Source organism: Fundulus heteroclitus, chromosome 13 (genome assembly GCF_011125445.2).
Source record: "Fundulus heteroclitus isolate FHET01 chromosome 13, MU-UCD_Fhet_4.1, whole genome shotgun sequence".
Lineage (NCBI taxonomy): Eukaryota > Metazoa > Chordata > Actinopteri > Cyprinodontiformes > Fundulidae > Fundulus > Fundulus heteroclitus.
The window spans coordinates 20,722,014-20,738,952 of NC_046373.1; the positions used below are offsets into that span (position 1 = coordinate 20,722,014).

At 40.7% G+C, this 16,939-nt stretch overlaps 1 protein-coding gene across 1 annotated transcript in view; it reads left to right on the forward strand.

The window, feature by feature from the left end:
- LOC118556514 (dolichyl-diphosphooligosaccharide--protein glycosyltransferase subunit STT3B-like) overlaps positions 1-16,251 on the forward strand; it is a gene marked incomplete at its 3' end in the record, with an annotated part of 119,042 nt that extends 102,791 nt beyond the window's left edge. The window contains 5 exon segments of the mRNA XM_036145338.1: positions 934-1,032; positions 3,757-3,903; positions 9,012-9,060; positions 10,639-10,793; positions 16,038-16,251. Coding sequence (XP_036001231.1) covers positions 934-1,032; positions 3,757-3,903; positions 9,012-9,060; positions 10,639-10,793; positions 16,038-16,251 — 664 coding nt within the window.
- Between the last annotated feature and the right edge of the window lie 688 nt (positions 16,252-16,939).

Here is a 16,939-nt window from a genome sequence, read left to right on the forward strand (position 1 = left end):
TCAAGCATCATCCATGCATGGACTATTAGTTGTACTCACAAAGCATAGTGTTTGAGAGATTTGAAGTACATTATGGTCTATTTGCAGTGAGAGGTCTTTGGCATACCTTTACTCTATCTCCAAACAGTTCTTCAGAGGTGAAATGATGTTTGATGAGGTGGAAAATTTCCCATTTCCGTTTTTTTTTTTTCTCCCCCTCTCAAAATGTGCTGCCTGAGTATTATTCAGAAACCTTGTACCCCATTTGGTGGTAAATGAGCAACAGAGATGAATTTGAAGGCATATTTTTATGATAGAAATGACATTAGGTTCCAGATCTTTACCTTCTTCTTTTTACCTCGTATCACAGCCCCGTTTTTCAGAACCAGGTGTCTCTCCGTCTCAAATAAGGATCCCACACAAAAGAATCTCCTGCTTTAATTAAACGCCTTGCAGGTTATGTTCCTGGCAATTCGACTTTTATTCTGACTTGAATCAATAGCAGATGTGTGAAAAATAGATTGCCGGGGGAAGGCACAGCTACTTCAAAAATGAGCCTCACTCTTCAGGAAGAGTATGAAATCTTAATTAAGCTGGTGTGTCTGCGAATCGGTTCCCCCCTCGAAGCCACAAAAAGGTGGGAGTCTCATCGCTCCTGCCTGCCCCCCCTCCTCCCGCCACACTGTGCCAAGCCAGCTCCCATTTTCTCTGCAAATGACATTAGATTAGCTATTTTGTATTTACTCCCTATGAGGTACGGCAGTGGAGATCAATAGACTTTAAACACCTCTATTCAGGTTGATTTTTGCCCCTTAGTGGGAGCAAAGCTGGAGTGCAGTAATGGCTTTTTTTTTTTTTTTTTTATGCTGTAATTTATTTTCATTGTTGGATGTCTTATCTGGTGTCCCCTCTGTTTCTCCTTTCCTCCCTCTGCTTTATTTTGTCTTCTCTCAGCGTACAGCACCTTTTACATAGTGGGGCTCATATTGTCCATGCAAGTCCCTTTTGTCGGCTTCCAGCCAATCAGGACCAGCGAGCACATGGCTGCTGCAGGTAAGGCCCGCCCTCTTTTCACAGGACTCTGTTTTTATACAACGCTGGGTAAAAATGCGTCAGATGAATCAGCCTTTGAGATTTGTGTCCTAATCACACGCTGACAAATGTGGGGAAATGCAGCCTTTAATTTGAGTTATTTCATACAGAGCGGGAACATGTGGCATATTAATAAATAATTGTTTTTGCAGCAAAATAGATGGACTTTGTGATGAAGAATTAGGGTCCCTGCAAAAACCGCTAAAAGATCAGATGTCAATCCAATCAGAATCAGACATACTTTAATAATCCCAGGGGGAAATTGTCGAAATCAGCCCTCCTTCCATCACTGCAAAAACGGAACTCAGAGTAGGTAAAATCCTCTTGATATTAGTGTGTTTTTCATTAATTTTAGCTGGTAAATCAGACTATTTGCCAATGGAATAAGTTTTTTGCTCTTGAAAATAATAATAATTCATCTTCATCATCTTATTTTAAGTGCAGGATGTCTAATTATCTTTTAAGGGTAGACATTCTCATTTCACTGGCAAATAGTCTGATTTAGCTGCTCAAATCAAGGAAAAATATACTAATTTTAAGAAAATTGCACTTACTTTTAGTTCCCCATTTGCAGTGATGCTCAATCTCAGAACCCAAAAATGTTGAAAGCCTGTAGAGTGAACGGAAGAAAGGACCCCGGACTCTGAGCGGCCAAGAGAGATTGTGCAAAAAGCAAAGTTTGAACATCGCTCTGCATCTCGAGGGTTGAGGAATTTTATAAGGGAAGAAAAAATATGTCTTATTGCCACAGGGGGTTATTGAAAATACGTGTGCCAATATATATTTTGAAATAGTTAAATGAGCTCAAATAAAAGACTCTTTCTGAATATCTCAAGGTGAGACGATTCTACTGCCATAAACAATTTTTTTATATGAAAGACCTTTTAGTCATCTTTACCAGGAATGCCAACTATTTATTGTGGGAAGGGCAAACAAATATCAATTTCACACAGTCTGATGGTAAAGTGAACATATTTTAGGAAAAAGTTATCACACAGCAAAAACAGAACTAAAAATAAGTAATATTTTCTCGAAATTAGTGATTTGTTCTTGATTTGAGCAGATAAATAAGATGATCTGCCAATGGAATGAGTATTTCTACCCCTAAAATAAGATAATTAGATATAATGCACTTGAAATACGTTGATGGAGACGAGTTCTTCCTATTTTAAGTGCAAAAATCTTATTATCTTATTTACCTGCTCAAATAAAGTACAAATACACTCATTTCAAGAAAAAACTACTTATTTTTTTGCAGTGCAGTGTCATGGAATTAAAGCCGTACATTACAATCCACTTTTTTTCTGGGTCTTCATTGGTCAGAACCCCTCAATAGACACGCACAGCTACATATGCACACTTCAGTTCATCCCGGGGGACGTTTGCGTTATTGTCATCTGTAGATGCATACTGGTATTATTTTTACCAGCCGGCTGACGCGTGATCTTCCGGATGTGTCGGGTAGAAACCCCTCCTCTGCTGCCAGCCTTAATCACTCTCTGTGGGAGGAAACGGATCTAAGGTACACTTCCAGAGAAGAAAGAAGGAGGCACCTTTCCATGACACCCGTGTGGGTGCAGCCGGCGCTGCGCTCTCCAGTTTCGCTGGAGGAAAGTTTATTAAAGCCTGCCGAGCTTCAACTCTCAAGTGGACCCATCTGCTGCCTGGGAAACAGAGATGAATACATTGGCAGGCGCGCCATTCTTCCCTTCATGTTTGCTATTTTGGCACCTTTCTTGAAAAAAAAAACTGAGCAAAGCCTCTTTTTTGGAGAAATTCCTTAACTGTGGAGCAGGTGCGTGTTGAAGTGTCCCCGTTTCATCCCTCGCTGCCTTAAGAAGGGCATTTAAGAAAAAAGAAGCATCTAAAAAACGTACCCCCTGGTTTTGGCTCCCCTCTCTCTCTCTCTCTGGGAGCAAACGTGTTTCAGTATCATCAAGGTAGCAGCTGCTGAGAACATCTGGCGGCGGCATTCACGGAGCTCAGTGGGAGCTGCGAGGAGCCACGGACCCGTCAGGCCCCGACGCGACGTCGGCCCCTCAGGCGGGAGAAGAAGAGCGGCACGGGCTGACAAGCGTGTTAGCAGCACGGCGGCTCTTCAGGAGACAGGCAGGAAGTTAAGCGTGGAAATGGGCGAGAAGCCGCTTCTGCCGGTGGCTGCGTAAGCGAGGACCGGAGGGGGGGCGGGATTTCACGCAAGGTTTAAGAAAGGGTGGTAGGTGATGCAAACTGGAGAAACCAGGTCGCTGCTTCCTTTCCGGGTTTTTTTTCTTATATGGAATGGTCCAGACAAGGAAAAGAGATGCTGGAGAAAACGGCCCAAAGAAAGTCTGAGTAAAGGAAGGAAGAAACGCAGCGTTGCTGAGGGGGGAGGGGAGGGGGGGGGGGGGGGGGGGGTTGCACAGAAAGATAAGGCGAGCAGAGAGACGGGCTTATTTGCACAGATATGTCTCATGCATTTCAAATGTGTTGTCCTGAGGTATTAGTCTTCAGCATCTGCCTGAACAGCCAAGGGGGAGCGCGTGGACTTCTTCATAGAGAACTCCGCTGAAGTGACAAAGCCACTTTGTACCCAGCAGGAGGCGGCATCAATCAGAGCCTCCTCAAACATTCAGCACCGACTTTCCTTTGGATGTTTGCTCAGTCTTTTATGTCTGCCTCTGCCTTTTTTTTTTTTTTTCTCAGGTGTGTTTGCGCTCCTCCAAGCCTACGCCTTCCTACAGTACCTGAAGGACAGACTCACCCGACAGGAGTTTCAGACGCTCTTCTTCCTCGGGATCTCTCTAGCTGCCTGCATCGTCTTCCTCACAGTCATCTATCTCACGTACACAGGTCTGTATCGGCACCTAAATGAGGCGGCCGGCGGAGATGTTTCATTTCAAACTAAAGTGGATTATTTTGTTGGTTAATTATCTTTAATCTTTTGGTAAACCAGAAAAAAAATAGGTTATGAATTGGTATTGTTTTAATTTATTACTAAAAGAAAAATGCTGTTTCTACTGCGCCTTTAATATAATAATGGAGGCTGTCGCTTTAAAATGACTTGTTTGACATTTGACTTTAATCCGGTTCAACTAAGACATTAAAGACTTGGACATGATTGATGGGGATTAAAACAGGGAGAAGTGATGTTTATTTTAGCAGCCTACATGTCTAACCCCGTTCAGGAGTTTTTATTTTAGTGTTTTATTTGTTGTTCATCACTAACCTTCAGCTGCTCATGGACGGCGCTTGTGCTGCTTTGACTAAAACCTCAGTGTAGAAACTCCTTCAGCAGAGCAGAGTCAGCATTATTGGCCAAATTTGTGAACACAAACAAGCAATTTGACTTCAGTTCCACTTTGCTCTCAACATGCATATATTAATAAAACAATTTAGAACTCTTATTGTTGAAGTACTCCTAGATTTTAAAGCGTTTTTGACCTTTGAAAACTTTAAAAAACCTTTTCTAAGTAAGCTCCCGTGGCGGCAATCGCACCGTGTCTCTGCCAGAGTTGTTTTCCATCCACCCATGTGAGCATCCGTCAATATCTCCATCCATCCGTCCATCCTTCAGTCTGTTTGCTCCTCCATCTGTTCATCCATCCAGCTTTGCCTCCATTATTTCATCTGTACTCTCCTCCTTTTGTCCATCCATCTACAGTGCTGTGAAAAAGCGCTCCTTATTGCTTTTTTTCCTCACACTTAAAAGGTTTGTGATCATCAAACGGATTTTCATTTGGGATAAAGATAACCTGAGCAAATCTAAAAAGACAGTTTTCAAATCCTGATTTCATTAATTAGGGGGGACTATCCAAACTAACCTGGCTCTGTGGGGGGGAAAGTAATTGCCCCCCTCGTTAAATGATAAATTAACTGTGATTAAACTTTTTTAAATCAAGCTGGATTTCACAAGCCAAAGCCAGGCCTGATTAGAATCTGACCAGCAGATATAATTTAAATAAAACCTCCCTGACGGCTGAAACGTCTCAAAAAGGCAGCACATCGTCTTAGAAAATATAAAAAATGGTACGAAAATACATCTTTATCGTAATATTTTAATGAAATTATCTTTATCCAATATCAAAATTAGTTTGATTTGAACCGGTGTGACAAACGGGTAAAAGGCAAAAGAAGTCTGTTAGAGGGCAAAACTTTTTCCACGTCATTGTGTGGTTTTTATGTATCAGTTCATCTGATGGTCCATCCATCAATGCGCTTCATCTGTTTTTACGTCTGGGTGCCCATCCATCTATTCTTCCTGCAGTCTCCAGTTATTACAGGTTTAAAGTCGGCCCACAACACTGAACGTTTGTGTTCTTCCAGTAAAAACCGCCTGCCTGGAGGAATATTAAACTCGCTGCGAGCCCTGGCCTTTACTCTGCAGTATCTCTCAGCCTTTTTACGATGACATTATTAAAAATGATTTGTTGCTGTGTTTTGTTTTTTGTTTTTTAAAGAATTGCAGATCTGATATCCGCCTATTATTTCCTCTAAAGTAATGCTAAGGAGGTCTTTACAGACTAATAGCTTGACCTATTCATCATACATGCAGGACATTATCGCTTGTTATTAAAAGGAAGAACATTTTGACAACTGTGTGGGGGAAATTGTTTGGTGGATGGTTATTTATTTTATTTTATTTTTCTTTCTGGACAGAGATCAGTTTTTATGTTCTTTGATTGTGATCCAGACCTGGGATTTAAGCCATTTCAGATCTTTGTTTTCCTTGGTTTTGGCCAAACGTTGCCATGCGCTCATCCACCAGCCATCCCTCTCATGGTCTGACCTGCAGGCCTTCCCAGTGGGCTGCTAATCAGCATTCTGTGGCTCTGGAAATTAAACTTGGAAGACAGAATGATAAACAACTATAAACAGAAATGGATGTTGGAGCTATTTTTTTTCCAGTCTTTGAATTACGGTTTTGCCCGTCGGTGACCTAAGCTTGTGTGTTGTTGCATGTGCAGCCAGCTGCCTGAACTTTGGACATGTTGATGTTTTTCCCTAAAGATTTCATCCCTCTGCGATCATTATGCAGGACCTGATATTCCTCTTGGCAGGTTATTGATATTAAAGTTTATATTTGCCTGACCTAAATCCAGAAATCCTTCCCTCGTCTTTTCCTCGCACAGCAGTGCTTTGCCTCACTGCACTCACTGAAGCGAAGGGGATGATATTCCTGTAGGTAAAAGTAAACTTTGTTTGCAAAGTTTTAGCTGTAACATTTGAAATTCAACGTTCTACAGCTCGGGATAATACATACAGCTTGTTCCGGGACTTTTCCAAGTGCAGACAGATGGTTGAGCATTACGTTTCCACCAGGACGGAGCGGTGACTCGCATGGATGCAGACGTTCTGTCACTCGGACGCTGGCGTCGTCTGCTAAAACGCTGCCGTCTGTCTGCCGTCAGAGTTTAGCGGGAGGACTCGCTGACTGTTGGCTGCCGCGTGCCGCCAGCTTTTCACTGAGGCACTACCTACTCACTCCTGTCTGTCAAACTTTCATTTCAGAGTCTGCAAGAAGACAGACGCAGCTCCCCCCCCCCCCCCCCCCCCCCATCCTTTCAGTATCTTTACCACTCAGCCCAGTATTGATTGGTGAAATCGGTACCGTTCCATGAATCACCTCCTACTGTGTCTCCATTTTTATTCCTGCTTGCATTTCCTCGTCTGTTTTTCTTGCCTGGTTTGGTTTACAGCTCCGTCGTATCTTATTCAGACATCCCTCCATCTTATTTAAAACACCTGAACGACTACAGAGGAGTAGGACTAAATGTTGGTGGAACCGTTTCAGGAAGCGTTGGGTGTGCGTACCGTTTTTTAATTTGTTTGGCCTCCATAAGCCCGCAGGAAACCAAGCTGAAATGTATTCTAGATCAAAGCCTAGCTAAGAGAAGACATTTGTAAATACCCTGTGCGGTCTAATTTGCAACTTAAATGCTTTCACTTATAGTTAAAAACAAGTCAATTCCACTAATTAAATAGCATCAATAAAGTATATTTCAGGCATGGACACATTCATCGAGCCGTTCTCGCTTCTTCTTAGTAGCTCTGACATTTTTCTGTACATGTTTTCTATTCTACTTTGTTTTAAAGTAAATGTTATTGCAGCTCTACTAATTTTTTTTGTACGAAATGACACTGTCGTGTTTGTTTTTTGCACCTGTCCTGAGTCCATTGCAGTGAAATGGGATTCAGACAGTATTTCATGATGCAAATCTGCATGGCAGAAGATCAATACAAGTTATCTGCTGAGGGTTTTCTTGTATTTAAGCTGCAATTACTGTATTGCACTTTTTAAACACTGGTTACTTATATTCAGTATTGATGAATTTTTATTTTTCTCATTTTGAAAACAACTGAATTCCAATAATAGGTCACAAAATGAGCAGTTTTCCTTTAAACTTTGCTTTGTTGTTTATTTTCATAGTTGTGAGATAACTATTGTCTACAATCATTTCAACATGTAGTTTTATGATTATTTTTTTTTTCATTCATCCACATTTAAGATGTCGCTTAAAAGGAAAGCAGGGTGAACTCTAGAACAGGCGGTTAAAACTAAAAATACACACAACCAGAGATAAATCGGACTACACAGCTGTTTCACAGCCAGAACATCTGCAGCAAATAACTAATCAGCTCATTTGATATAAGAAAACCTGACGTTGGAGGCAACCAGCTATTAAGAGTTTGATAAGTCAAATCTCCTCCTAATTATGTAGTTGGAGCAGTTTTTAGCCATAAGAAGCCATGTTCCTTAAAACAGCCGAGTTTACTCTGAAAGATCCAAACTGGACAGTCCTGTTTTATCAGTATTGGCGAAAACCGGGATCCATGTTTTCTTTGTTTCACTACAATGGTTGATATTCTCTCGGCTCAATGAAAGCATCACAAGGCAAAGCAGAACTCATTAATCAGAAGTGACTGGTACAGCTCATTAAAACCATAATCCAGTGTTGGGTTTGTGAAGTTACCAGGAAAATGGCGCGCCGTCTCCACTGCTGGCCTATCAATATATGTTGGTTGCTATTTAAAAAAACAACAACCTTTAACCACATTGTTACTCCAAATTATTATAAGCTTTAAATTTCCATCCCACTTTTATTTACACATGTAAACATGTCCTCGTACACGTTTTTTTCATTGTAACTGGACCTTTTTAAATCAAAGTTTTTTTTGTTGGTGTCGCAGGTCACGTCGGTATTATTGTTGATGAGAAAGCAGGCGCTGCAGAGTGCTAATGCTGAATATATCCACTTCCCTCCGTATATCTAAGGAAAAGCTAAAGAAATGAGGCGAATGTGTTAATGATAAATGGTGTGAAATGAAGAATGTTATAAATAAGAAACTGTCAAAACTAGAAGGGGGCTAATGGTCTACACAGGATGACGCGTTTCACGCTCATTTTGGCTTTACCCACATCGATGTATTGAAAAAGGTGTGGAGCCACCATGATGTCTCTCTTGAGGTGTTATCCTCACACTGAAACACATTTTGCTGTATTTCTCTGCTTTAAATCAAATGAGGCCCTGGTTTTATTGTCGAGTTTGCTGTGAAAATGCTTTTAATAAGATAACGGAACACAAAGTTCTTTTTTTTTTTATTATTAATGGTTATTGCTGATATGCTGCTGCTGTTACTCCTCTCTTCTTCATCTCTTATCGTGAATAGACATGCCATGTCTGCTATTGTTTTCTAGTATTTCTACTGGCCTGGCTGTCAAATATTTTCTTTTATTTACGTAAAGCTGCACAGATTTTATATTTTATGTATTTCGTTGCGAAAAAAAGTTGCGAAAAAAAATTTTCACGGCGTTATTGGAACCTTATTTTGCTCCATTTCACACTAATATAGTTCAGTAAGCTTTCTGCACAGCAACAAACAATGCTTGCATGCCGAGTGTTAAATAAAAAGCATTAAAACTACAGCATTACCTTATTGATCGTCTTCTCTGCCTGCAGGTTACATCGCTCCATGGAGCGGTCGCTTCTACTCGCTCTGGGACACCGGGTAAGCTCTGCTGACCTTCACGCTCCCTCTGTCGATGCAACACTTGTTCAGTCCGCTGCATGTGTGCGTTTTGTTTTCTGGGACGGCAGTAAAGCCGTCCCAGGAGGGCGAACGCTGCTGATCCAAGCCGTGTTGAACAGTGCACGAGACACGGCGTGTTCTCCAGATGCTCTGCAAAGTGTGGGATTTTACAGCACAACCAATCAATCCCCTAAACTCTGGCTTGCTGATATAAGCAGAATTGGGATTTTTTTGTTCGGATTTTATTTTTTAACTCCCAAAAAAGAAATCTTATACCCTTATGTTCCAATTTTCCAAGCTGCAAAGCCATATTAATTAAAATATAAGAAATATATAGATAAATATAAATGTTGTGAAGCAGCTCGTTACATCATTTGAGTAATTTTAGCCCCGTATTCTTCACCAAATTGTTGCATTTAAGCCACATCAGAGGTTTTCTGAGCATAAATGGGCTGTTTCAAGTCCTACCATGACATCTCAATCAGATTTAAGTTTGGGCTTTGACTAGGCCTCTCAAAGACTATTATGTTTTAGCCATTCAAAGGAGCGTTACCTGGTGTCGGTCATTATCTAGCTGATGGCCGGACGTTCTCCTGATAGAAAGCAGAGTTTATGATTCCACCAATTACAAGTCAGCCAGGTGCTAAATGCCCCCTGGACCATCACACGACTACCCCCACGTTTGACTGTAGCTATGAGGTCCTTTTTTCTAAGGCTTGCACCACATATAATGTGACGCATGTCTGCCAGAGAGCTGCACTCGTCTCATCAGTGGACGGAATATTTTCCCTACAAGTCCTGAGGATCATCAAGGTGTTTATTTTTAACTATTTTTTTTTTTTTAGCAGAGGTGAAACGGGGCTTTTGAGTAGTTTTTAGTTTTGGTTGAGTTTTGCCCAGCCTTTTTCTCTTTTTGTTGAACACTGAGCTTAACTTAAGTGATGCCTGGCCTGCTTTAGTGTGGGTTTGTGTCTGGGTTATTTTCTGACCTTCTGAATGAGTCGGAAATGCACTCTTCAATTAAATTACACAGGCTGAGACTCCTGGTAATGTTCACCATTCAGTGTTTCATGTTTTTTCTCCGTTTGTGGATAATGGGTCACTCTGGATTGCTGCAGTCTCAAAGCCGTAGAAATGGCTTCTAGACTAATAGATGGCAGTGACTTTACTTCTCATCTACTCTTAGCTTTCCTTAGATTGGGCCATCATGCCTTGCCTTTTGAGATCTCTTTGCCTTCTTTATGTCAATTAGTTTATAAGTTATTTCTCTAGGCTCCAGACTTATTTGATAATCATTTAAATGTGACAAAAAAGGTGAAAACAGAAGCGATTTTTTTTTTTTTTCATCACTGCACGTACATACACTATTTTCTGAATGTTTATTTCGACTAAACAAATCAAAAAACAAATAATTTAATCTGATTAGGATGTAGTGGTGCAAAAACGATTCTTAGTTTGACCCTTTATCAGGAAATTGTTTATTTCTTTCCCGTATTTGGGGAGAGTACATAAATGATAACCTGCCTGTGTTTTCCTCCCATCATCTCGTCTCCATAGTTACGCCAAGATCCACATCCCCATCATCGCGTCGGTGTCGGAGCACCAGCCGACCACGTGGGTGTCCTTCTTCTTTGATCTCCACATCCTGGTCTGCACCTTCCCAGCAGGCCTTTGGTTTTGCATCAAGAACATCAATGATGAACGCGTGTTTGGTGCGAAGCTTTTTATTTTAAAATATTTACATCATAAAACCGTAATTTGACCTGTGCCATTGAGCTGCAACTTGTGCTGTCCTTTTGTTTTGTTTTTTTACTCCAGCTCTACTTTTTGTGAATTTTCTTTATTTTTTGGCAAAATCTGCATAGATTTCCAATAATTTAAGCACAATCTGAGACCTTCATGGAGGACAAAGGATGAAGCCTGATGCTTTTAATGCTTTAAAGTTATAATGATTTTCAGACATTTGAATTTTTCACTCTTTTACATTACAAAAGCTAATTAGTCCTTAACCAGTGGTGAAGTCGAGTGTCGTTTTGATGGCCTACTACTACTTAAACTTTTAATATTGTCTCTATTAACGCACACATGTATTTCCTTGGAAGCTCTGTCTGTTTTGTCCGTGAAGAAAGTTTCACTTTCAAAGAAAATGGCAGACAGCGTAGAGAATGCTCGCTCATAAGTTAATAATGCTTGAGCTCAAAGCTGCTGCTCGGCTTGTTTTCAACCTGTCAAGCAGACAATAAGTCAGTGTGTATCACTGTGGTGTCGATAACAAAGAGATGAAGCCTGTTCGCCTGCGAGCAGCAATGTCTCCTCTAGAGAACAACTCTCTGTAGTGTAAAGCTTTGAGTTTGGACCAAACGTAGGACAGTTAAAACGTTAAATCGGTTTAAATACAATAGCCAGGTTGATATCATTCAGTGTTGCAGTGTTCTTTTTAGATTCTATTGGAAGGTTTTTTATAAGAGAAAACCTCTATATAAATTTTTTGAGCTGCTTGTATATGGACAAAATAAACCAACAACAAAATAGTCGATCTGCTGATTATTAGGTGTCTCTAAACGTCTCTGGAAACATTCAGAGGAAATGTGGAAGGACATAAAGTTGTTTATAGAGGGCATTTAGCAGCTTAAAGACAAAACTCGCTGCAGCTTTGTCTTTACTCCCGTCTGATCCGTAGCAGCTGGGTGTCGTCTCTTCAGAAGCTCGTCCCGCCTCGCTCTTGCAGCGCTGTAGTTTATCTAGAAACCTGACATACCTTCCCAACCTTCAATTCAATTCAATTAAATTTTATTTATATAGCGCCAAATCATGAAACATGTCATCTCAAGGCACTTTACAAAGTCAAGTTCAATCATATTATACAGATTGGGTCAGATTATACAGATTGGTCAAAAATGTCCTATATAAGGAAACCAGTTGATTGCATCAAAGTCCCGACAAGCAGCATTCACTCCTGGGGAACCGTAGAGCCACAGGAAGAGTCATCTGCATTGTACATGGCTTTGCTGCAATCCCTCATACTGAGCAAGCATGAAGCGACAGTGGGAAGAAAAACCACCCATTAACGGGAAGGAAAAACCTCCGGCAGAACCGGGCTCAGTATGAACGGTCATCTGCCTCGACCGACTGGGGTTACAGAAGACAGAACAGAGACACAACAAGAGAAACAAAAAAGCACAGAAGCACACATTGATCTAGTAATCTGTTCTACATTAGATGGTAGTAGCGGGTGAGCCGTCTTCTCTGGATGATGTCACAGTTAACAGAACGCCCAGACCAGGTGTACCTACTATGAAGAAAAAGAGAGAGAGCAAAAAGTTAAAAGCTGAAATGACGACAGTCATTTCAATGTAATACAATACAAAACTGGAGAACAGTAGACTGAAGAACAGTAGAAATCAGTAGAGTGAGAAAATTAGACCCTGATGTCCTCCAGCAGCCTAGGCCTATCACAGCACAACTATAGAGATAGCTCAGGGTATGAGCCACTCTAACTATAAGCTTTGTCAAAAAGGAAAGTTTTTAACATTAGTCTTAAAAATAGATAGGGTGTCTGCCTCACGGACCAAAACTGGGAGTTGGTTCCACAGGAGAGGAGCCTGATAGCTAAAGGATCTGCCTCCCATTCTACTTTTAGAGACTCTAGGAACCACCAGCAGACCTGCAGTCTGAGAGCGAAGTGCTCTGTTAGGAACATACGGGGTAATCAGAGCTCTGATATATGATGGAGCTTGATTATTAAGGGCTTTATACGTTAGAAGGAGAATTTTAAATTATATTCTTGATTTAACAGGAAGCCAATGAAGGGAAGCTAAAATTGGAGACATATGATCCCTCTTGTTGATTTTCATCAGAACTCTTGCCGCAGCATTTTGAATCAGCTGAAGACTTCGAACTGCATTTTGTGGACTTCCTGATAGTAAAGAATTACAATAGTCCAGCCTTGAAGTAACAAATGCATGGACTAGTTTTTCAGCATCACTCCTGGACAGAATGTTTCTAATTTTGGCGATATTCCGGAGGTGAAAAAAGGAAACTCTGGAAACCTGTTTAATATGGGATTTAAATGACATGTCTTGGTCGAAAAACAACACCAAGATTTTTAACTTTATTACCAGAGGCCAAGTTAATGCCATCCAGATTAAGGGATTGATTAAGAACTTTATTTTTTTGAAGACTCTGGCCCAACGATTACAACTTCTGTCTTGTCAGAATTTAAATGCAGGAAATTTAAAGTCATCCAGCTTTTGATGTCATCAAGACATGACTGCAGTCGAAAGTAACTGATTGGATTCATCAGGATTTATGGATAAATATAGCTGAGTGTCATCAGCATAACAGTGGAAATTAATCCCATGCTGTCTGATAATATTGCCAATCGGAAGCATATATATAGTAAATAGAATTGGTCCAAGAACTGAACCCTGTGGTACTCCACAAGTGACCCTAGAGTTTGAGGAAGATTTATTATTAACATGAACAAACTGGAATCTGTCCGACAGATGAGATTTAAACTAGCCTAATGCTTTTCCCTTAATCCCTACAGTATGCTCAAGTCTTTGTAGGAGAATATTGTGATCAACTGTATCAAATGCAGCACTGAGATCTAACAGGACAAGTATAGACACAAGTCCATTATCTGAGGCCATGAGAATATCATTGGTGACCTTCACCAGAGCTGTTTCAGTGCTATGATGAGCTCTGAAGCCTGACTGAAACTCCTCAAGTAGGTCATTACTTTGTAATGTTCACATAGTTGATTTAGCAACTACTTTCTCAAGAATTTTAGATAAGAAAAGAAGATTAGATATAGGTCTGTAATTTACTAACTCATCTTGATCAAGAGATGGTTTCTTAAGTAAAGGTTTAATAACAGCTACTTTAAAAGCCTGTGGTACATATCCTTTTACCAAGGATAGATTAATCATGTCTAAAATAATGCCACTGATCAGAGGAAATACCTCCTTAAACAACTTGGTTGGGATTGGGTCTAACAGGTAGAAGGTTTAGATGAAGCTAATATTTTAGATAGCTCAGAAAGCTCTTCTGCTTTTAAACAGTTCAGACACTGCGCAGGTTCTAAGGATTCCTCCAATGCTGCCTCACTTACTGAGGATGATGGTATCATGTTTGGGAGGATGCCAATTATTTTATTTTTAATGGAATCAATTTTATTTATGAAGAATCCCATAAAATCATTACTGCTAAGAGCTAAAGTTTTAAGTTCAGTTTTTCTAAACCTAACTTGAAGTATTCCCGTTCTTAAGATCACTTCAGCCTTTGATAACTTCAAAAAACATTTCTAACGCGACTTATTTAATCATGAATCAGGCAAATTTATGTGCCTTTATTTAACCAGGAAGTGCCACGGAGACGTAAATATCTTTTACAAAGGAAACCTGGCCAAGGTAGCAGCCACAAAAATAACAATATAAAACAGATATATAATCATAAACAGTACAATAAAAATGGAATTAAACATCTGGATTTTAATTTAGTTAACATAAAAAATGGTGACATTCCCGCTTCACTGCGTCCTTATGATTTTCCTGATGCAGGTAATTGTGAGGAAACTTGACATTTAAAAAAAAAAAATTTTTTCTTTATCTTTTTTATTAATAAAAGTCAGGCTTATTTCTTTGCTTTGCATCTTAATTGATACCAAAAAAAAATTTTCCTCCATGTTTTCTACATATTTATATAGGGTGTGTAAAATATATTGATTTATGTCGTGAATTGTATATTCAGAAAATTGCAGACTTTGTTGAAAAGGAAGAGGTCCCGGAATTATTTTGACCAAAAATGGGAGGGTTACGAGTTTTCTAAGGGTTATTCCATGGTCTATGGTGAATGAAAGCCTTGTTTTACCGAAGACTGTTGAAACTCAGGAAAACATTTAAAAGAAACCGCTGCGGTGAACCAAGTGGCAGCAGCTAGAGCGATGGACAGACGGCTGCTGAGATTCTCTGGGAATTTACCCAGCAAGCTTCACAGATAAACAAAAACAGACGATGTTGCCCTACGAAAACTTGATGATGTCCAGCCCAAGCCACTCATAAAGAATGCAGTGGTCGAGAGACAGAGGAGCTTTTTGCGTTCATATTTGCTGTAAACTGTAGCTCGTATAGGAACGATGCAGATATGGGAAAAGACTAAAACGTGTTGATGTAACAGATTTTACCTGTTGTTGTCATCTGGATCCATTTAATGCAACACTTTCACATTACAAGTCAAGCTAAATGTACTTTGGCGTTGCTTCCAGCAGCCAGTGTCACGCTGCACACAGCTTGGGTCGTTTGAAGGCGACGCTTTTGCTTGAAGAGGGTTTTGTGAAGCTAAGGACTCAGCTTATGCTCTACACTTACTGTTTATAAAGAATCTAAAGAGGAAGTGAAAGAAATGAGTGCTTTTACATCCTGAAAGACCTGAAAACCCTCTTTCTGCATAGGTAATCTATTAAGTCTCTTTGCATGTGGAGGCAGGAGGTTTTTGATTAGTTTGTGGTTATCCATCAGCCTCCTGTTTCATGATTTAGCTGCATTGGTCGAGCCTTCTTCCTCTCCTTTGATAAGTTTTTTCAGCAGACTCAAAACACTGACTAGTTATTTCTATAAAACTTTTTCCATTTTTTAAAGGAAGGGGTCAAGGGCAGAGAACCTTTCAATGCTTAATAAAACAGTCATAGCGGTTTTGTTCAGCACTTAATTAACCAATAATGGTTATTGATTAGCCGTGCACCTGTTGAGCAGGGCGGGCGTTTGTCAAGGGCAACAAGCAGCCGGCGTTCTCTCTGTCCAGGGATGTGCAAAGCAAGCAAAGACTTATTGTGCTGCCTTCCTTTTACTGCTCGGTCTCTTTATCTCGCAGGTTTCTCTCCTCTCTATGCTTGCATTCACACCATGTCTATCCTCGCCTGACCTTTTGTTCTGCTCTCCTTTCTCCCTGCCTTGCAGTGGCGCTGTACGCCATCAGCGCCGTGTACTTTGCCGGCGTGATGGTGCGGCTCATGTTGACGCTGACTCCCGTCGTGTGCATGCTGTCTGCCGTGGCGTTCTCCAGCGTCTTCGAGCATTACATGGGAGACGACACGAAGCGGGAGAAGCCTCCCGCCGAAGACAGCAGCGACGAGGACGACAAGAGGAATTCTGGGAATCTTTACGACAAGGCAAGTCGTGGTGGGGGAAAAAAACACTGAGAAGTTGTACTATTTAAGTAATTCAAAAGTAAAGTTGTTGTTTTTTTTGTTTAGATTTGTTGTACACAGCGATACGCCGCAAGTGTTTGTGTTAAATCTAATGATTATGGCTTATAGTGAATCAACATGTGGCTCTGCGGAGGTGTTCAGGAAGCCCAGATGGCTCAAATAGCAGCCTAAAGCTCATCTGCCTTGTTGGCTCTGGCGTCTCTGGGATTTAAGTGAAGCCAGTTTGTCGGCCAGACAAGCTCAGTTTTTGGTCATTAAACCCAGTATTGATGCTTCTGGCAACGAGGGCAGGTCCCGCTGGAAATTAGGATCTCCATAAAGCTTGTCAGCAGAGGGGAGCGCGAGGTTCTCTCGAGTGTAGGTGTAGAAAATTGGACTTAATAAAACACTCTGGTTCAATATCAGCAGACAACACATGCTGAAAAGGAAATGGAGTGGCAGAAAACGAAGAAGGTGAATCGGATGTTGCGGATGCAGCTTGAAACCTGCAGGCATCTCTGCAGGAAAACTTCATTCTGGACCTGAAGCAACTTGGGTTTTGTGCCTCTCTACTCTGAAAGCTGCGGTTAACCCTGTTGCTTGTGGAACTGTTTTCTGCCCAAGCTTTTCCTTCCACTAAATCTTTCATTGACTTGTTTGAATACAGCCCTC